The sequence below is a fragment of the Echinops telfairi genome, unplaced genomic scaffold, assembly GCF_000313985.2.
Source record: "Echinops telfairi isolate 266 unplaced genomic scaffold, ASM31398v2 ScPeMD7_7457;HRSCAF=8495, whole genome shotgun sequence".
Taxonomy (NCBI): domain Eukaryota; kingdom Metazoa; phylum Chordata; class Mammalia; order Afrosoricida; family Tenrecidae; genus Echinops; species Echinops telfairi.
Window position 1 is genome coordinate 13714999 of NW_022111357.1, and position 21464 is coordinate 13736462.

Consider the following 21464-nt stretch of genomic DNA (forward strand, 5'->3'; position numbering starts at 1 on the left):
CCATTGTGTCAAGCACATTTGTACATTTGTTGCCATCATCATTCTCAAAACATTTTCTTTCTACTTGAGCCCTTGGTATCAGCTCCTCATTTTCCCCTCCCTCCCTCCCTCCTGTCTCCGTCCCTCACAACCTTGATAATTTATAAATTATTATTTTTTTCATGTTTTACACTGTCTGATGTCTCCCTTCACCCCCTTTTTGTTGTCCCTGTTCTGAGATTGTGATTGGTTCCCCCTTTCTACCCCACATTCCCCTTCCCCTTCTGGTATCTGTACTCCCATTATTGATCCTGAGTGGTTTATCTGTCCTGGATTCTATGTGTTTACAGCTCTTATCTGTACCAGTGTACATTCTCTGGTCTAGCTGGATTTGTAAGGTAGAACTGGGGTTATGATAGTGGGGGTGGGTGGGAAGCATTAAAGAACTAGAGGAAAGTAGTATGCTATACCGCACCCTGACTGGCTCATCTCCTCCCTGCGACCCTTCTGTAAGGGTTGTCTGCAGGTGGACTTTGGGTCTCCACTCCGCATTCCTCCTCATTCACAATGATAGGATTTTTTTGTTCTTTGATGTCTGATACCTGATCCTATCAACACCTTGTAATTACACAGGCTGGTGTGCTTCTTCCATGTGGGCCATGTTGCTTCTGAGCTAGATGGCTGCTTGTTTACCTCCAAGCCTTTAAGACCCCAGATGCTATATCTTTTGATAGCTGGACACCATCAGCTTTCTTCACCACATTTGTGTATGCACCCATTTTGTCTTCAGCAATCATGTCGGGAAGGTGAGCATCATGGAATGCCAGTTTAATAGAACAAAATGTTCTTGCATTGAGTAAGTTCTTGAGTGGAGGCCCAATGTCCATCTGTTACCTTAATACTAAATCTATACATATATGCACATAGATCTAGTTCCCCATCATCATACATGAATACATTTACATTACATGCCTGCATCTAAATGGCCCTTGCCTCCTAGTTCTTTCCTTTATTTCCTTTTACTTTCTTCTTGTCCCACTATTCATGCTTAGCCTTCAGTTGGGTTTTAGTAATTCCTCTTGGTTACATTGCTCTTGATCAAGCCCTACCAGGGCTCCCACACTCCTCACCACTGATTTTGGATCACTTGTTGTTCCCTTGTCGCTGGGTTTGTTAACACTCACTTCCTTTCTCCCCTCTCTTAATAGCATGTCCTCCCCAACACCCCCAACCGTAGGTCCGTTTTCTCCTCCAGATTGTTTATCCTGCCTATCTTATCTAGATAGACCTGCAGAGATAATAATACACACAAAAACAAGACAGATCAAAACAAAGCAACAAAAGAAAGCAAAACAACAACAAACCAATGACAAAAAAAGGAAAAGCCTATGAATAGATCAAGGTCTACTTGATGACCTGTTCCCCTTGCTGTTCTGTTGTACACCCTTAGTGTTTTGCCTTGGTGTGGTTGGGTCAGATCGGGCGCAATTCCTGCACTGTGTCTCCACTGTTGTCCCCCATAGGGTTATGTGTCAGTGAGGGATGTCGTGTCTCCCTAGTGGGGCCAGCCCTTTGATCCTCTCTCTGCTTTGGCTGCTCTGAGTGGCAATATGGTCCTCAGGGCTTGGTGGGCCAGGATGTGTTCAACTCTCTTCCTCTCCTTTCATTTGCTCCTGTGTGCTCTGATCAGACATGTCCCTCTCCCTGAGCTGTAGCTTCAGTGCTGTCCTCTGAAGTGAATTCTTCTGTAGGGAGGGGGTGCTGTCCACGTAGTTGAGATTGAGACAGGCCCCTCAGACCTCTCTATTGGTTCCCTGCTTCATGCCAGTATGTTGCATTCATATGTCTTGGAGCACCAGGTTGAAGTCAAAGACTGTTCTTTGCTGGATGACAGTGTCTGAGTCTTTAAATATTCGTTGGCAATACAGTCATTCAATTCTTTAGTCTTGTTTAGTCCTTGTTCAGCTTTCATATGCATCTGAGGTGATTGAAACTACCATGTATTGGATCAGGTGCACCTTAGTCCTCCAAGTGACTTCTTGGCTCTTCAGTGCTTTAAAAGAGGTCTTGTACAGCTGATTTGCCTAAATACACTCAATCATTTCAGTTCTTGACTGCTGCTTCCATAAGTGTTGATTGTGAGTCAAAGGAACATGCAATCCATGACATCTTCAGTCTTTTCTCTGTTTATCATGATGTTGTCTCTTGGTCCAGCTGTGAAGATTATGTTTCTTGAGTCTCAATTCACACTGATTGTCTCAGCCTTTGATTTTCATCAACAAGTGCTACTAATCCCTCTCCATTTCAGCAAGCAAGGTTGTATCACCTGCGTATCTTGCTTCTTTTTTTTTTTTAAGCCATTTTATTGGGGGCTCATACAACTCATCACATATCTTGCTTCTTCAAAAAACAAAACCAACTCAAATGCACTGCCATCCGACGCATAGTGGCCTTATAGAACTCCGGTAGAACTGCCTTTCTGGGTTTCTCAGTCTGTAACTGTTTACAGGAATAGAAAGTTCCCACTTTCATGTGAAGAGCAGCTGGTAGCTTCAAACTGCCGACCTTGCAATTAGCTGCACAACTCGAAATCACTGCTACCAGGGCTCCTTTCTTTCTGCTTAGGTTAGGCTATTTCAAAAGTTAGGAGGAGAGCAGAAAAATATGTACTGTGGTTTTTGAAATGAACCCTGGTGCCGCTATGGCATAAGTACTGAACTGCTAACCACAAGGTCAGCAGTTCAAACCCAGTAGCTACTCTTGGGAAGAAGCTGGAACTATTTGCTCCCCAAAAGATTTACAGTCTTGAAACCCTATATACGGTTTCCTTGAATCAGAAGGAGCTTGATGGCAGGGCTGGCTGGTCTCTGAACGTGTGTCCCTTTCTGCAGCTCGTCAGTGTGTCAGAAAGGGAGAAGTAGCACAGTGGTTGGCGTGTACCTTCTTATGTTTTAGGAGAAGACTAGAAATCTGAATTCAGGAGTGCTGACGCTAGGGCGGCGGTTCTCGACCTGTGGGTCGCGACCCCTTTGCCTTGGGGGGGCGGTGGGGGCATGGGTGAACAACTCTTTTATAGGGTTGCCTGATTCATAACAGTAACAAAATGACAGTTATGAAGTAGCAACAAAAATAATGTTATGGTTTGGGGGGGTCACCTCCACATGAGGAACTATGTGAAAGGCTGGCGGCATGAGGAAGATGGATTACCACTGCGCTAGGAGAAAGCCTTCTCTTTGTTGATTTTGGGGCTTGGCATAGTCCCACGTTTTAGCTACTTTGCTTGCTTGTTTTTAATCTCTTATTTCTCAGACTAGACTGAGGTAGGGCACAACCACATCAATCCTGCCTTGTTAATATACTAAAAAAACAGTTTAGTGGCTGTTTAGGGTTTTTGTTTTTTTTCTCCCCTTTTTGGTTCTTTTAAAAAAAATCATTTTGTTGGGCTCATACAACTCATCATAATCCATGCACACATCCATTGTATATGAAGCACATTTGTACATTTGTTGCCCTCATAATTCTCAAAACACTTGCTTTCTACTTAAGCCCTTGGTATCAGCTCTGTTTAGGGTTTTTGAGACTAAATCTTTATGGGAGCAGACAGCCTCATCTTTCTGTAGTGCAGCAGCCTGTATTAAACCACTGAGCTACCAGGACTGCTTACTATGGATTTTGTCGTTAGATGCCATCAAGCCGGCTCCATTGTTCAGTCACATTGACAATTTAGTGTCTGTGTTAATCAGCACATTTAGTGTTCACATTTGCAGCACATTCTGATATTGGTGCCCTGAGTATTCTCTAAGACCATAGAGACTTCTCTGTAGCCCTTCTCACTCCTTCTGAGCTCTCCCTCACCAGGATGGCATTTGAGATTCTTGAGTCTTCTCAAACCAATTTAGACTTTCACTCTTCAGGCACTTCAAAACTCTAGCCCTACCCATCAGCCAATTCGAAAACCGCTTCCACATTTTAGTTATCCGATCGATACTGATGGCTGTGTTCTCTAAAGGAGAAATTGTGTGTGTGTGTGTGTGTGTGTATGTGTAGTATTTCATTTTAAGGGACTGAAAAAATTTATATTTGATGTTTAATGTCACTGGACGAGGAGTAATCTTACAGGCAAAGTATAGCGATCTATACAACAGGGCTAGAGGTTTGAGATGTGGGGGCTGGCAGATTCCAAATCGATGGACTGCACCAGGCTGAAGACTTCTCTTGACTCACATGGTAGCAGGGACTAAGGATCCCCAAATCAGATGGCAGGCTGCTGGCTGGCTCATGTAGTTGTGGGAGCTGGTGGACCCAAAACCTGCAGGTCAGGTTGTAGTCCCAAGAACCTGAGGTCAGCGGATGACTGGCCAAATGCAGGATTGAGAGCTCACTTTGCCAGAACATCCATATCCATTGGATGGAGCCCATACCCCCCAAGGAACCTCCCCTTTCAAGTGATTGGCAGCTCACAGAAGATTACGAAATGGCGAATGATTGCATAATTTCAGTCTAACCTGAGAATCATGGCCTATCCATACCAACACATAATCTTAACCATCACAGAGAGAGTAAAATAATGAGCGAGTTAGCCATGGGATAACCTTGCCCACAGCCTTGGCAGTGTCAATAGATGTGGGGATGATGTTCTGGCAGCCTCACAGCCGTCACACCAGAGTTTCCCAGAGGAGCCGTCCTCTGTTTTCTGGGTGGCAGTGATGGTGTGGACTATGGTCACGAGTCCCTCCACATTGCCCAAGTTGCCATGAATGACGTAGGCCAGGGGGCCCAAGCAGTTGGTGGTGCAGGAGGCATTGCTGATGATCTCCAGGGAGTTGTCATACTTCTCGCTCCGTGGTTCACTCATCACAAACATGGGCCATTGGCAGACGAGGCAGAGAGCTGATCACCCTTTGGGCACTGCCCTTCAAGTGAGCCCCAGCCTGCTCTAGTGTTGTGAAGACACCAGTGGACTCTACGACATACTCAGCACCGGCCTCAGCCCACGTGATGTTGGTGGGATCTTGCTCCTGGAACATGGAGATGGACTTCCCATTGACAATAAGCTTCCCGTTCTCAGCCTTGACAGTGTCATTGAACTTGCCGTGGGTGGAATTATACTGGAACATGTAGACCATGTAGTTCAGGTCAATGAAGGGGTCATTGATGGCAACAATGTCCACTTTGCCAGAGTGGAAAGCAGCCCTGGTGACCATGCACCCAATGTCGCCAAAACGGTTCACTCCGACCTTGACCATCGTGTCTCCAGGATGTGGCTGGGACTGCACAAGGACCTGCACAAGGACCGGAAGAGGCGGCTGCCTGTCGCACAAGGAGGGGCCTACAGCCTCATTGGAGAATATTTGGATGAACAACCCCCCCCCACCCACCCCCATTGGACATTCACAATTCACTTTATTTTGCTTTTAGTCGATGTAGGTTAGTGCAGTCATTTCTTTACTAATGTGGACATAAAAAGCTTTAGAGACCATTTTGAGCATATCCTTTAAAAGCTCACTGCCATAGAAGCCAGAGGAGAAAAAAATCCATGTATAAATACAGTTCCAAGTCTTGTTGTCCAAGGGCCGATTCTAAATTACACAAGGAGTTTTTCACTGTGAGGGAGGTCAGCGCTTCTCCCCATCTCCTGTGTTGTCTAGCATGCCTCTTTGCTATTGTCAAATACCTTTTAATGTTTTCTCCTTTCACCTAGTAACTTTTTGGTGTAAATTTAATATTCTATGTGGTTGTTCGGTAAAACTTCTTTAGAAGTAAAATAATCCCATTAAATGTGTTTTTCCCACTGGGAAATGTTCTTTTGAACAAATACAGATGTCTATATTCACTCCCATTGAGTTGATTCCAACTCTAGTGATTGTGTCTTTGAACTGCTAACATCAAAGTTAGTAGTTCAAGGCTTAGCTGATGCTGTCCCCAGGGCTTTTTATAGTTGGCTTTAGGTAGTAGTTTAACAGCGTTGACCCCTGCCTCTTTGCCAGACAAGTAAAGATTGATTTATCATTATCTTGCAGCTTAAACTTCTTATTAGAGTCTTCCATATGTACGATAATACTTCCCTCTAGTTCAGATGATTCTGTCTCCATTATTGATGTTAACTTCATCATATTTGATGAAGTAGTATTTAAGTTAACTACAAAGGCCTCACAAGTAATAGCACTTCAGCTAATCTCTTCCTTTATATTTTAACCAAATACGAAGAAATGGAGGCAGAATCTACTTGATGACAGTGGATTTTTAATTTTGGTTTATATTTAAAGGGCATTAGCCTCATAGAGAAGGATCGCTTGTGGACAGCTATTTAACTGTTCATCTACTAATGGAAAGGTTGGTGGTTCAAACCCAAGGAACCACTCTGAAGGAGAAAGATGTGGCCATCTGCTTTCATAAAGATTTCAGCCTTAGAAACATTTTGAGGCAGTTCTACTCTGCCCTGTAGAGTCACTGAGAGTCAGTATCAAGCCAGTGGCAGCAGCAGGCTCACAAGTGCCCTGGTGGCACAGTGGCTAAGCACTAAACTGTTAGCCAAAAGTCAGGGCTTCAGTGAATGAATGGTTCCATGAGAAAAAAGATCTGGTGACCTCTAGGGAGTCGTCTGAGGCAGCTCCACTCTAACCCAGAGGGCTGCTGGGAGTTGGAGTTGATTTGATGGCACACAACAGTATCATAGGAGACACTGATTTGGAAAATGTTTTTTTTTTTTTTTAAACTTTCTAAATAGTTCGTTTTATGTTCAAGAAGTGCTGGCTTTTACACTAGGTGTATGTTCTGGTAGGAATCCCTGGGTGGCACAGTGACTGATTTCTCGAGCACTAGTCAGAAAATGATGGGTAGCTTGAATTTGCCCAGAAGTACCATGATAAGGCCTGCTGATGGACTTCGGCGTTAGTGTAGTGGTTCTGTGTTGGGCTGGTCGGCAGTTCAAAATCATCAGCATTTCCTCTGGAGGAAGACTGAACTTTCTACTCCCTGAGCAGTTCAGTCAGGGAAACCCACTGCAGGAGGTCTGGGTGGGGATTGGGTAGGGGTGGTGTCACTCTGAGTTAGCACTGGCTCACGGCAGTGAGTTAGGTTTGGTTTACGTACTTCAGAAAGCCCACAGTTACTGAAAACTTTAGAGTGCCGTTCTCGTCTGAGTCACATGGAGGGAACAGCAACTGCTGCTGGTGGTGGTAATATATATTTTGGTAACTTATCGTAGTTTATTTTCATCACTTGCATCTTAGTATGATGCCAATCAAAACATTAGATGATTTGTAATTTTAATAGCCTTTGCTTTAATGGCTAAAAATGGCAACAATTTTTAATGGTAAGTTTAAAAGGAAGGAAAAAAAAGGAAGTTAAACACAGTTCTGACTGCTGTGTGATTTCATATCCCCCTCTGCCCCCGCCCCCCCAATGTTTCTTGGAAGAGAAACTAAAAATAGTGTTGTAATCAGTTGATGGCACAACTGTTTAACCCAGGTGTGCTGGGTCTGTCGTGCTTGTCTTTGATGAGCCAGGGAGATGTAGTGAAAAGAGTACAGAGGATGAATCCAACTTGTGATCTTGATCACCTGCAAGACCCAGGACAGACTATGACTCAGAACCCCAATTTTCTTCTATATAAACCAGAATCATGTCTCGTTTACAGTATGCTAGAAGCTCAACAAAGGGTGGTGTGTATTATGAACCCGCCTCCTGCTATGAGTTGATCCAGTCTCATGGTGACCCTGTAGAACAGAGTAGAACTGTTGTCTACATAGCTGAGACCAAAGCTTTTCGTGAGTAGAGAGACTTCTCTTTCTCTTTTGGAACTGCAAGTGAGTTCAAATTGCTGAGTTTGCATTTGTAGCTCACTACACCCCATGACCTATTGTTATTGACAGTGAATAAGAAAGAATAGAAACTTACAAAGAAGAATGTGTAAATGAGTTTGCTGTCAATCATCAAAATGAAGAGTAATTCCTTCCCCCACCTTTTCAGTAACCATGAAAGAATGGTGGTTTATTAATTTTGAGAGGAATGTAATAACTTAAACATTTTTCATACAACAATACATATAATAATGTCTTAAAAATATGTGTTTTTGTATTATGACTATTAAAAGATAAAACACATTAAGTAGATATAGGCTAGGGCCTGGTACAAAGTAGCTCGTAGCTGCTGCTATTAATACAGATCGATATGGTAGTGAAGAGGATGCTATATAGACTTATTAGGTGCCTCCCCCCCCAATTAAGTCAATTTTCGTATCCCATTTCCTCTTCTCATTGCTCATATTTTCCCTGGCTTTTTCTCCCTGGTGCGTGCATCTTTCTCATAATTGTTATTAGTATCGGTTTTTCTGTTCATACAGTTCTGGATCTGTGTTGGCGAACTGGAGACATTACGATCCAGTCTCGCCTGTGTAGCAGTCCTAGTGGGGAACATGGGTAGGGGTGGAAGAGAGAGGAGGACCTTGGCTCTCAGTACCGTGGATGAGTAACTCATATTTTATTGAAGGCATTTTTAATCTAAAGGATACTCTAGGTTAGGTAGCCATAATTTAGGCCATTTCATAATGAAAGAACCTCAGGGACTCTGACCCCAAGAGCAAGAAGTACATATATGGGCCTGCTGGGTCCTGGGAGACCTTCAGTTTCCTCAATGTCTCCTTCCTGCTTGTTTCAGCACACTCATCTCCATGTTGACAGCCTTCTGCTTACTCATAGACCTAGGTAATATAAGTCTTATAATGGCATCATAAGCCCCGGGTGTGTACTGTGGTAATTGCGAGGATGCTAATCACAAAGGTTAGCTGTTAGAAACCAAACCACCCAGCTGCTCCATGGGAGAAAGATGAGGCTTTCTACTCTTGTAGTTATAGTCTTGAAACTCAAAGGCTATTCGACTCTGCCTTCTGTATAGGGTCGCTGTGAGTCAGATTCGACTTGATGGCAGTGAGTTTTGAAGTTTGAATGTGTTTGTAACCATCATTTCAAACTTAAAAACTGTTGTGCACAAACCAAACCTTATTTCCGCATTCTCTTGTGGTTGGATTTTGACTTCATTTTACATTTCATAATTTTATATATTTAGTGGCAATCTCAGCTGTTACATTTAATGAGTGTCATTTGTAGTAAAATATCAGTTCTAGATTTTGAAATACTTGATTTTAAGCAGTAAGCAACTAAATTCTGTAGGCTCACGTCAGGGAAATTATTCTTGGACAGTATAGGCAGTATCTTTTTTTTGTTGTTGTTATGGAATTTTTTTTCTTTTTTATTAATCAATTTATTGGGGCTCATACAATTCATCACAATACATAGATCAATTGTATAAAACACATCTATACATTTGTTGCCCTCATTATTCCCAAAATCCGCTTGCCTCTTGGGTTCCCGGAATCAGCTCATTTTCCTTTTTTTCCCCCCTCCCCTTCCCTTCCTCCTCCCCTCTCCCCCATGCACCCTTAATAATTTATAAATTATTATTGTATCTTATGTTACACTGTCTGGCGTCTCCCTTCACCCACCCTTCTGCTGCCCGTCCCCCAGAGAGGAGGTTATATGTGGCTCCCCTGTGTAGGCTGTATCTTAATGATCTTCTGACACTTGTTCTCTCAACCATCTTCTGGCTGGTGCTGTCCATGGTTTTTCTGTTTGCCCAGCCCTAGCTTTTTGACCATCTTCACATGTATCCACTGCTAGAAATTGTTAACTCCATTGATTGAGGAGCTAGTGACTATGAAAGGAGAGGTCTTAGAAGTTGCCTGCTTCAGGGAATCAACAGGCGTTTTTCCTTAGTAGGACTTCTTAATGGAACCCCACACTTCACTAATAGCCAAGATGGGCAAGAACTGTCCTCCCAACAGTGGAGCTAGCTTGCTGCTCCGGAGAATACTAGCGGACAACAAGGGCTCTTGACTTCCTAACTGTTTTTAAGCATCTGTTTTACACTTCTTCCTTGAGTTTGCCCTTAACTGCAATTAAAGACTTTTGGAAAAGAGGAAATTGAACCCCAGATAGATTGTCACGCTTTGAGTAGAAACATATTTAATGGTAGGCAAAGTTTGGAGGGATTCTTGTGATATCTGTTATTTCCTAGTCTGAGTTCTGGGGACTCGGGTATCTTCTAATATGCAGAAAGGTTGAGGCACTTGGTAGGAAGTTTGCAGTACACCCAGGCTTACCAAGGAATTGTTGGGTTTTATTAAATTAGCCCACTAATTTATTCTTACTGTTCATAAATGGTAAAGAGACCCTGTGGTTTTTTTTTTAACCCAGTAGCTAATTATATAGGTTAAATAACCGTGATCAAATCTCAGTGCCCTTTAGCATGTTGGTCTTGCCGTTTTTTTACTTACTAAGTTAAAATGTGTGGAAAATACCTAACCTAATTCTCAGATGATGGAATTCGTTTTTTTCTAGCTTTTTTGTAATGATAGCATGGTTTCTCTGTGTTTTTCGTTTTGAAAACAAAGGGATGGGAGGGGAGAAAGCACGGGGCAGTCCTATACCCTGATGGTAAAGATAAGTGAAGGTTTAATCTCAGTCACTTGATTATTGTTATTATTTTGTCAATATCTGAAAGTAAACACAGAAAAGCGTTGCAGTTGTGTGCAGTGTGTGAAATTCAAGATAACTGACTTGAAGCTTTTTCCTCTTCTCTTCTGAACAATAGGTACGTTCTATGGATGAACTGAATCATGATTTTCAAGCACTTGCTCTGGAGGGCAGAGCAATGGGAGAGGTAAGTGAATCGGTGCCGGGAGAGCAAGGCTGTTTTAAAGGGAAAGTGGAGCTGCCTCTTCCCAGTATCCAGAAGTATGTGCTTGCTGCTCCGTGTTGCCATCCTCATGACAGGGATGGGATGTGCAGAATTTTTGCTAAGACTGTATTGTTATAGGAAAAACCTTAACCTTCGCTCAGACCAAAATAAATCAAGTTAAAACATGATCACAAGTTATTGAATATCAACCACTAAGTTGTAAATCAAGGCATTTGAAATTTTAAAAAGTAATGAACTTTATATGCATCTAATGGTTTTCCCGTTGCCTCACTTTCCAGTTGCTAGGTTCTTTTGCCATGGGAGGGAATTTTTAGATTGGTATGCTGCTAATCTGGAAGTGTTGACAACCTGTTTTTAGGATAGGGCCTTTTTAAAGGAAGTTCCTCCATTGTAAGGGGGAAATGGTTACATTTATGGAGAAATAGTTCCAGAAGGTAGAGGCCTGAGTAAGACCTCGCTTAGAATTCAGAAGCAAGAATTTTGGTTTGTCTGTAACATTTAAAATTTACAAAACAAAATTTACTGTGCTATCCTTTTTATTGGTAGGGAGGGTTGGTATAGTTCTGGAAGGAAGGGGAGTGTAGGTACTCTTGATTAATGTGGAAGTTGGCAATAAGGATGTATTGATGATAAAGGGGAGAATAAACCACCTGAGTCAATCGGCTCCAGTGGTACCATTTCACAAGATTTGCTTGTGGCTCTTATTTGTATGACCAGTATTGTAGAAACTCCCACACTTGTCTTAATGTTTTAAAGGTGGGAGAATGGCTGTTTCTGGACTTCTCATTTACACCACTCAGTAAATACACTTGTTCGTTGGTGTAACAACTCTTCTGTGATTCATGCACTGTGCTAGGTTCTGGGGATTCAGAGTTGAGTGAGGCAGTACCTCTTTGGAGACTGACAGAAATCCAGGGACTGTATTTGGATAAGCACAGAAAAGTTAAGTTCTTTTGCTGATTTTGTCCTTAGGGTTTTGCTTTTCCACTTTCCTGAATCGGGTTCTTATCACAGAGTTCATGTCGTGTTCGTGAGTTTTGGGGTAGTTCTGGTTTTCCCTCTGCACCTGTAAGAAAAGGTTTGTAGGTGTCCCTGTGTTCCCTGTGACTGTTTTTATACCACTGAAACAGTACACATCATTGGCTACAAAAAATTGTCAGTTAACTCTTGGAACAAAGTTTAAATGCAAAGTTAACGGATGTGTCTGATATTTAAGTTTAGAAGGAGAAGCCAAATTTTCTTTAAATTCGGACCGGCTGGTGCGCGAGGGGAAACGCGAGGGGGAAAAATTTTTTTTTTTCTTTAAATTCACCCATGTAATTCTAACTTGATCTATAACACAAAAATACCCGATTTCAATTAAAAAATATATACATACCCAATAAAATGATTTTAAAAAAAGGAAAAAATTCCTTAGCAACACACACGAAGGAATCCTCCATTCTTTTATAAACAATAAATCACAATCTCAGGAGACTCGTTAGGAGCAATTGAAGAAAGAAAAGTTTAGTGAAGGTTGAATTTTAAAGGACAAGTTAACACATTCTTTAGTTATTTTTTCTAGGAACATCCTTGTTTTGGTATATATGATTCTTCTGAAGTGATTGTACCTTGCAGCCCACACCGCTGTGGAGTGAGCTGAGACTCAGCAGCCTGGGTAGGGCAGGGTTTCTGAGGCTCTGAGTCTGCTGGGGCAGATGGCTGGTGAGTTGGAAGTTGGCAGTTCTCGTGCTCTACCTTTAGAATGGTTGTAGGCCTAGCAAATAATTTCACATAGGGCATTAGACACTCACCAAAGCGTGTCATGCTGAGGAAATGCTGAAGCTGGAGGGTAGACCTGGCCACCTCAGTCTTTTTCAAAGCACATGGACTTACTTAGAATAGATGAGGCCAATAAGTGTAAAATAAATAACTGACAGAAGATTACATCTTAGTAAACTTTATATAAATTTGATATTTTGGGGGAGGATTTAGAAATACTTTATATATCAAACTCCAAATAAAGGAGATATTTACTGAACTGATTTTTGAAAGCATAACCCAGTATCAATCTAGGCACAAAGGGGATGGATAGTGTGATTAAGCATGGAATGAAGTTTGTTTAGTCAAAGAGTTTTCAGTTGGTTGAAGAACCTGGTTAACACGCAGAGACAGAGGAAAGACCTTTTTCATTTGTCTAGTGGAAGTTTAGAGAAGCGGGAGTGATTAGTATTAGCAGGATAGCTGGAGATGACTTTAATGGAGGGAGGGGTTCGGGTTGATGAAAGTCCTGTAATATAATTAACACTGCATAGGGGCAGTTTGGAGAAATGAACAAACGGATAGTACAATGTAACAAAATGGACAGCTTCTGCAGGATTTAGCTTAATTTTCTTTTCCTTTTAGCAGTAAAACATCCTGTTTTGGGAAGGGAGAATTACTGTATAAACACAGTAATTACATAAACACCTAAAGTTCAAATAAGGTAGGGACTTTGATGCCAGGGACAGTATATTTTTGCTTATTTTGCGTGCATTTATGTGTGTGAGTCCTCATTGCAGTAGAAATAACCTATTTAAGAATGATTAATCTTTAGAAGTCAAAGACAATTCTCCATTTAAAGAAACTGAGACCTAGTAGTCAACAGTGCTTCTTGGCCCTCGTTAACACTTTCTCTTCAAAGCCATTACTAGATTCTTCGTATTACTTTGGAAGATTTAGTGTATTTTTTGGTAGGTATCTTGGTGAGACATGGCTACTTAAAATATTACCCTTGAACTCACTGGTTTTCCTTCAAGTACAATTGTAACTTCTGTGAAATAGAACATAGTGTGATTCGGATGTTGTTCGAACACCTTTTATACACGTTCATGTCAAGCCACCCCCCTCACCCCCCATTGCAAAGAAAAAAACAAAAAAACAAACCTGTTCCTAGATCTATCTTCCAGTTGAATTTGTACCTAGTGTGCCTCTCCCCTCCCCCAGTGTGCTTTTCTATGTATAAAAAAATTTAAACACTTCTGGATCTGTTAAAACATTTTTAACGTAATACAGCAGTTAATAAATGTTTTGATGTGTGTTGCAAAGTAGTGTCTCTTTGTTATGAGCCACTGTATGTGTACTTTGAATTTTTAACTTGGTAGTTTTTGTAGGGGTAGGGCAGGGTTGGGACTATGTCCCATATGTGGTCAGACTTTGTTCTAACCTCTTATGTGATGCATGACTGTACAACTGTTTTTAGCTGGAAGACTTTTTACTTACGTACCTCCTATTCTAGGAGCTCAACGTAAGTAGAAAGATAGAAAACTTTCAGGATAGGGGCACAAATTAGTTTCACGCATTTTATCGATTAACTTGCACATCCCTGTTATTCAACTTAGTGTCTTTGTCCGGAAAAGCTGAAGGACACATACTTGAGCATCTTATTTTATTTGTAAATGAAAGTTTCAGTTGTTAGGCAAGTCTTTAAGAAGGCCTCCAATAAAATGATTTTTAAAAAGAAAAAAAAAAGCGAACATCTTTTTAGGAAGACTTACAAATCTCAGGGGTCTGGGCTCTCTTTCTGCATTGGTTTGGTTTGTGATCTTGCAAGATTTAATTTCACCAGTGGTAGAATAGCATCATTCCTGCCCACGTCCTAGAAGGACGGGCTGGTAGATGGTAGAGGGGTTGCTGTTCGCTGCAGCCCTGTGCTGCCCTCGGTGCTCCAACTGGAAAGACTTTGTGAAAGCCCCGCCCAGAAGGCACCTACTTCTCCATAACTGGTTTTCTAACGTTTAAAAACCAGAAACTTAAAAGATACTCCTTAACGTTTTACATGGATAAACACATGATAACAGCAGGAAAATTAAGATAGTATGGTTAATTTGTTTTATATAACAGATAAGCGCATTATTTATTTACTTATTGAATATGTTTTAATGCGTAGTACTTCATGTTTGTCTAAAATTTTGAAGTATAGAAAACTCACCTATGGTAAGAGACAAATTTGTAAACCCGATGAAGGAAAACTGAGGAGAGCTCCTGATCTCTAGAGTGATAGTGATTCCTACCATGTCCACTGACAAGAGGCTAAGGTGGAAATGTATTTACATTGTAGCTGCAGATTCAGGTTAGGAGATAATAGAATGCTTTGGAGAAGAGTAAGGGATTAGATAGGGCTTTCTGGGAAGCGGTGTACCTTAAGAAAGATAGAAGTTGGTCCCCTGCCCTGGAATCACAACTTTCATCCTTAGCTCAGGTGTTTTTCTTTGGCCTTCCTTCCTTTCAACCTGTGACATAACGTCACTGGATCAGATAATTTCCCAGGACCCTTTCAAGCCTAAGCTTTTCGGGACTCCTGTCATTAGAGTATTATAAATTGCATGGATCTTTCATATGCCATAGGACATCTAAAAGATGCCCTGTTAGAGTGACTTCCCCTTTGTGATTTATAGATTCTGTAATGTCCCTGGGTTTTCCAAGTGATTCACCTTCTGCAACTACCTAAAGGCATTTAAGTACTCTTCAGGACTCCTGGGCCGATCATTCTACAGGAGGCCTTGTCTGTTAATTTCCCCCACCTTTCCATTAGGGAGAGCCCTGATGGTGTTGCGGGTACACGTTGGGCTGCAGGTAGCCAAGTTGGCAGTTTGAAACCACCAGCCATGCCCAGGAGAAAGATGAGGCTTTCTATTCCCGAAAAGAAGCCACACTCTTGGAAACAGGGACAGTTCTACCTGGTCTACAGGGCTGGTACGGGTTGGAATCAGCACATTGGCAGTGTTTATCCTCACTGCCTCCACTATGGGAAACAAATGTCTTACAGAATGAGAAGTGTTTGAGTAGTTAAAAGTGCTTTTGGATCCACAGCCCTGGAGGGCTACCGCCTACGGGGTGTTCCTTACAATCTGAATGGCACAGTTGTCTAGAAAGTGGATTGAATTTTGGAAAAAGCACACACATTCTGATGACCATTAAGACCAGGCAACTTTCTTTGCCGAGAGGAGGGAAAGATGAATGAAATCTTGTGTTGTATTAGTATAAAAATAATCTAAATAGTATAACTAACATCCTTCCCCCCCAACGTAGATAGCATTGAATACAGACTGGACTGGTAAATGCTCCCTCATTCCATTAGCCTTGTGTCAATACCATTTGGTTGTTGGACATTTTCAAAATCTCTTTCTTAAATTGAAATGTTTAGATAGCTAGCCAGGCCAACTGTCCTAGAAAATCGATAACTTAGTTAATGTTTCCTGTAGACTTAATCTTGTAATAAGTTAATGACTGTGTGTGAAACTGACATTTTCATGAGTCTTTATTTGGGAAAATTCTTGGGATTTCATAATGATTTTGGGATTGGGTTTGAACATTTTGTGAAACAAGGTAGGAGAAGGTGTCTTCTAACCCTGAGAATAGAGTGCATTTGACATTTGGAACCTGGTTCCCAATTTTGCTCTCTCACTTTGTGTAAAATCCCACTCACTCCATTACCTGCCTTCTGTATTACCCTGGGAAGATTAGGTAGACTGGGTGCGGCATACATGGGTGATCTTTGGCTGTTTAAAAGCAGTACGATAACCTCTTTGCAGCAGCTTGTGATCCACCTATGGCTCAATCTTCCTGTTCTTAAATCTCTTTCCCTCCATCCTCCTTTGGCTCAGATGTTGCCACTCTTGTCCACATCAGTATGTTTCATTTGGGAGTAATCCAACTGAATAACTCTAATAATACATCATTACCTTTCGGACACTTCAGCATTGAATTTATTATCTACATGAGTCTCCCAGCAGGCTTTTGAGTTACACTATTTTTTAGATGAAGAAACTGAGTCCTAAGGTTAAGTAACTTAAACCAAGGTCATAAATATCAAGATGTTCTGTTTTGTTGGGCTCAGGAAAAACAATAGCTGTACGATATGATTTTCTAGATAATGTAATGCCCATGACATATCTTATGCATTCTTCACAGTGGTGCAACAATATTATGATACTCTTATATACAGACAAGTGAAATAAGGCACTAGAGAGGTTAATGTGATCATGAGTCACCATTTGAGTTTAGATCTCTTACTCCAGCTCTTGAGTTTTTTTCTTGGTCATTGAGGGCAGAGACTTTAGTTTTTAGTGTACCCTGTAAACAGTAACTGTATTGAAAAGTCAGATACAGTTTCCCACCCTGCAGGCATGGATTCCTCTTCAGTGTCAGAATGCAGTGCCCCTCAGGCCAGTTTAGTAAATACCGACTGGCTGGGCCCTCTGCTCAGATTACTTTTCCTTTTCTACTCTCAGGGGTGTGGGGTGTAAGATGAGAGGTTAAGAAACAGATTGAACTGAAAAGTTTGTATTTAACTCTCTCCTAATTTTTATGGTTTCAGACCATTTCTATAAATACTTTGTAAACAGAGTTCTTATCAGCAATGCTGTTGCCATCCAGGTTGAATTGATCATATGAAAGCATTTGTTATAAAGGATCTTTTGTTTAAAATACTGTTGACTGCAGGGTATTTTAAGGAGCCCCGGGAGCGGAGTGGTTATGTGTTGGCTGCTAACTGTAAGGTCAGCTCCCAGCTACTCAGGAGACTGACAGGGCTTTCTAGCTCTATAAAGAGTTATGGTCTTGGAAAACCCATTCAGACAGATCGACCCTATTCTTTAGGATCAGTGCGAGTTGGTATCAACTTGATGGTAGTGAGGTTTTTATTTTTTGTAAGATTTATTTCTCTATGGCACATATCCTCATTGCATGTATGTGACCAGGCATAATGGTGTTTAGGAAACTGGAATTAATTTTTTTTCTATTTCTTATTCAAGCTTGGGTTAAACTTGATATTTTATATAATTTGTTCTTGTTTACTGTTCATTTTTTCAAACTCACCGCCATCAAGTTGATTCCTGCCTCATAGCAATTCTATAGGGCACTAACCTCTGGGTTAGTTGAGACAATAAATCTTTATGGAGTAGAAAGCCTCATCTTTGTTCCATGGTGAGGTTTTGAGATCTTGACCTTGGGGTCAATAATACTATGTCAATAAGGGACCAGCTAAACCATTCTTTTGTTTGTTTGTTGATTTTAAGTTTTATTGAGTTAAGAATATATATACCGCAAACACATGACAAACCAGCTATTTCTACATGTACAATTCAGTAACAGTGATTATTCTCAGTGTCCTTTTCTGAGTTTTTCTCCCCCCACCCCCCAAACATAAATGCACTTCCTTCTGAGATTTCCATTTATTCATTGGAGTTGCTGTTGCATATTTGATCAAATATAGATAGTTCTCAAGAGTTTAATGCTTAAGGCAACCATTCTTTATTAGGTAAGCTGACCTGTTTGGCTCTAAAACAGTTTCAAGGGATCTTTTCAGTTCAAGGTATTATGGCGGTACTTTAATAAGTTCATCCAACCCCTTTGTTCCAGAAGGACTAGAGTTGGAGTCTGTGAGAATTTAATGCCCAGTTCTGCATTATCCCCCTTCCTGTGGAATCTTTTTTTAATCAAAATGTTCTCAAGTGACACCCTCTAATTCTTGTGGACTCATGCCCGAATCTGGCGTATTGAGATCCTTGCCTTGTATTAGTGCAATAACATGCGCTGAGGCTGGGACTAGGTTTGTGTGGGCTGGAGCACTGGCTCCTAACTTGAGGTGACAGTTCTTTCCTTTCTTTGCTATATTGGCTTCTTGCTTTGGGGGGTTGTAAAGGGGTGGCGTTGATCATGGCGTAGTCAGGGTGTTTTACAGGTTTCCTAAGTGATATGGGAGCTCATCTTAAAAAGCACAGTGGGTTCTCAAGTATTTATGTAATTCTTAGACAATTATTTTTGTAATTGATAATGAGGCCTATTGTAGCATGTATGTGGTCTCGCTACACATCAGACCATATAGTTTTTAGGCATATATACAAATATGGCCTTATTTATAGTCATTTAAAACATAATCTTCTGTTTACTTACATGTAGAAAAACTTGGCATCATTTTCTGAACCTACCCCTCTGTCAGTCTAGCAAGTTTTTTAAAAAGATAATTCTTTAATTTTATTCTAGTAAATTGAAGTAGGAATAAAGAAAGACACCCCCGCCCAGTGGATTTAGGCGGGTGTGTGCAGTGGAGAAAGCATGAGTGGAGCTGGTCTCCAGGTTGATTTACAGTAAAATCACAAGAGGTCCAGGCCGCCAGCAGGATTTGAGTTTTGGGGGCTGGAGAGCATGCTTTATAAAATACGCACTTAGTCTTTTGTGTGGGTGCTTTCATAGGTGAAGTTGTTGACAGTGATTGTGTTCTTTGGTGTGCTAAAGAGCACTGGGAAACCTTTGTGATTCTGTGAAGTGAGTGCATTTTGGACTTTAACAGTAGTTATCGATTGAAGAGCCTGCTGTTTGCAAGTCTGGCTTTTATGTAGTTGTCCTAAATTTTAGAAACTACAAAAAATGTTCTCTCTACTAGATTGCTCTTTTTGCCTCCCATCACCCCTCTGACTTTTCAGGGCAGCTTCAAAGCTTTACCCGTTATATAAAACTTGCAGGAACACAACTCTTCTATACTTGGGTGCTGTCTGACTATAGAAGAATCCTGATTAAAAAAGGCTTCTGTGCTAGATTGGCTTATGTAGTATACTTGGTGGCTTCATCTTAATCATCCTAACAGGATGATATGAATCTAACTTATGAAACCGTGCAACCCTTTCTTTTGCTTTGTTCTCTGAAAGCTGAGAGGCATCTAAGCAGCACCTTGTTCTTTCTTTGCCCATCTCTTGCCTGTATTACTACACGGATCTACCGTTTAGCCTCCTAACCTCCCACTCGTCCTGTTTCATGGAAGCTTGTCAGACCTGTCTTTTTAGTTCTTGGGTGGCACAAGTGGTTAAGGGATTGACTGCCAGCCCAAAGGGTTCAAACTCACCCTGGGAACAGTCCCAGTGATCTGCGTGTGAAAGGTCACAACCTTGAAACCAGCGCATGTCTCCCCTGATGTAGAGCCCCATCAAGTAGCGCATGTCTTCCCTGCTGTAGAGCCTCATCAAGTAGCGCATGTCTCCCCTGCTGTAGAGCCCCATCAAGTAGAAGTTCACTCCAGGTAACTAGCAGTGACAGCAACTTGTTTAAATTTCAATGTAAAAGGGAGTTAAGGATTAAGAGCAAATTATAGCAGTGAAAACAGATTTTCTTTTTTAAAGAACTTTTATTTATGTTGCTCCCGATTACAGCTCAACTCACTGGTGCTCCATGGAGCCTAATTGTATGTACCCTTTCACCTTCTTCTTACTGCTTTCCCATGGCCCTGATCCACTCTACTTATTTTCATGTCTGTCTCTGTTCTTTGTGGAAAGGTTTTCCTTGTCCTGTTCACATTGAATCCTCTTGTCCCTCCTGTAAGTTAGTTCTTGGGCCGTCCTGGCCTCAGCTTAATTTTTTTTTCTTGCTTGGATGTGGTTTCTATCCTCATCTGTAATGAGTTGTGAAGTTTAACAACCTGTACTAAACTATTAGGCAGTATGCTTATTTTAGGCTGCCTTGGATTATATCAGTTTGATCCCTGGTAAGGTTATCTTTTTTTTCCTTCCCTCTTCCCCTTTGACTCTTTTATGTATGTCCTTCTACAACACAGTGCAAAGACTGTTCCTTGCTACTTTGTTATTGCTACTAGTGATTGATGCGGCCTGTGTACATCAGGGTATATTCAGGTAATACTTTTTTGACCCCAGGATGTACTTCATAACTTTCTAATTTTTTGAACAGTGCTCCCCCTTCCTCTCAATAAGAAAAACAATTTTGCATTTTCTGGTGTGGGAGAGATCAGATTACCTCCATTTTGATTAGGCCCAGTCATTTGTGTGATTTCATCCATAGTAGTGGAAGTATTATATATTTAAAGTTTTATTGGCACATGAATTGTATGATAGTTCACTTATCATATAGTTCAAAAGTTCAGTCACATCAAGAAGAGTTGTACAACCACCACAATTGGCTTTAGAGCATTTTCTTCATTCTTGTACTCATAGTTATTAGTGCCCCCATTTCACTTTAACCACCTGTGCCATATCCCCAAGGAACCATTAATCTTGTCAATGTCTCTATACCTATCTTGGAGTTCATATACAAAAAAAAATTAAAAATAAGCAAACAAAAAAAACTAACAAGAGTAACAAAGTAAAACAGATAAAAGCATTACTTGAACAAAAAGCAGGATTTATTAAAAACCAGAACAAATTTAAATGGATCATAAGGATGATCAAATGACAAGGTGCTAAATTTTAACCTAGCTGCATCTGCAACAATCCACTTGTATAAGTATTAAAAGGCATTTGTACTTATGGAAAATACTTTAAAACATTGTTAATTTCATATATTGCATAATTGTAATGGTGAAAAAATAAACCTTTTAAAAAAGAACTCATTAGGTTTCAGCCAAAGGAATATTTAGTCAGAGATTATTAATGTTTATTTGTTTTCACTGGTCATCATCTTGCCATACAGAATAATTAATTTAAACATGTAGAAGTTTACATTGTTATATATGGTAATGTGAATAAACAATAGTAGATATTCTTAGACAGTTTTGTGATTTGTATCAAATGAAACGACAAAATATGAGGGGGCTTCAGAAATTTTGTGGAAAAATAGAACAGAGGTAATGGGATTCTTTCTGTGAACTTTTTGTGAGGGCCCTTTTATATGTTAAAGTGGTCTTCACGCAGGGCATTTTCTTTTTTTTTTTAAATCATTTTATTAGGGGCTCATACAACTCTTATCACAATCCATACACACAT

The 21464-nt window shown here is 40.8% G+C and overlaps 1 protein-coding gene across 9 annotated transcripts in view; it reads left to right on the plus strand.

The window, feature by feature from the left end:
- The window catches only part of PUM1 (pumilio RNA binding family member 1), a 142222-nt gene that overhangs the window by 30496 nt on the left and 90262 nt on the right, over nt 1–21464 (plus strand). For all 9 annotated transcript variants that reach the window (XM_045298777.1, XM_045298776.1, XM_045298779.1 and 6 more), the window contains exon 3: nt 10630–10698. In XM_045298777.1, coding sequence (XP_045154712.1) covers nt 10630–10698 — 69 coding nt within the window. The remainder of the gene's footprint in view (nt 1–10629; nt 10699–21464) is intronic.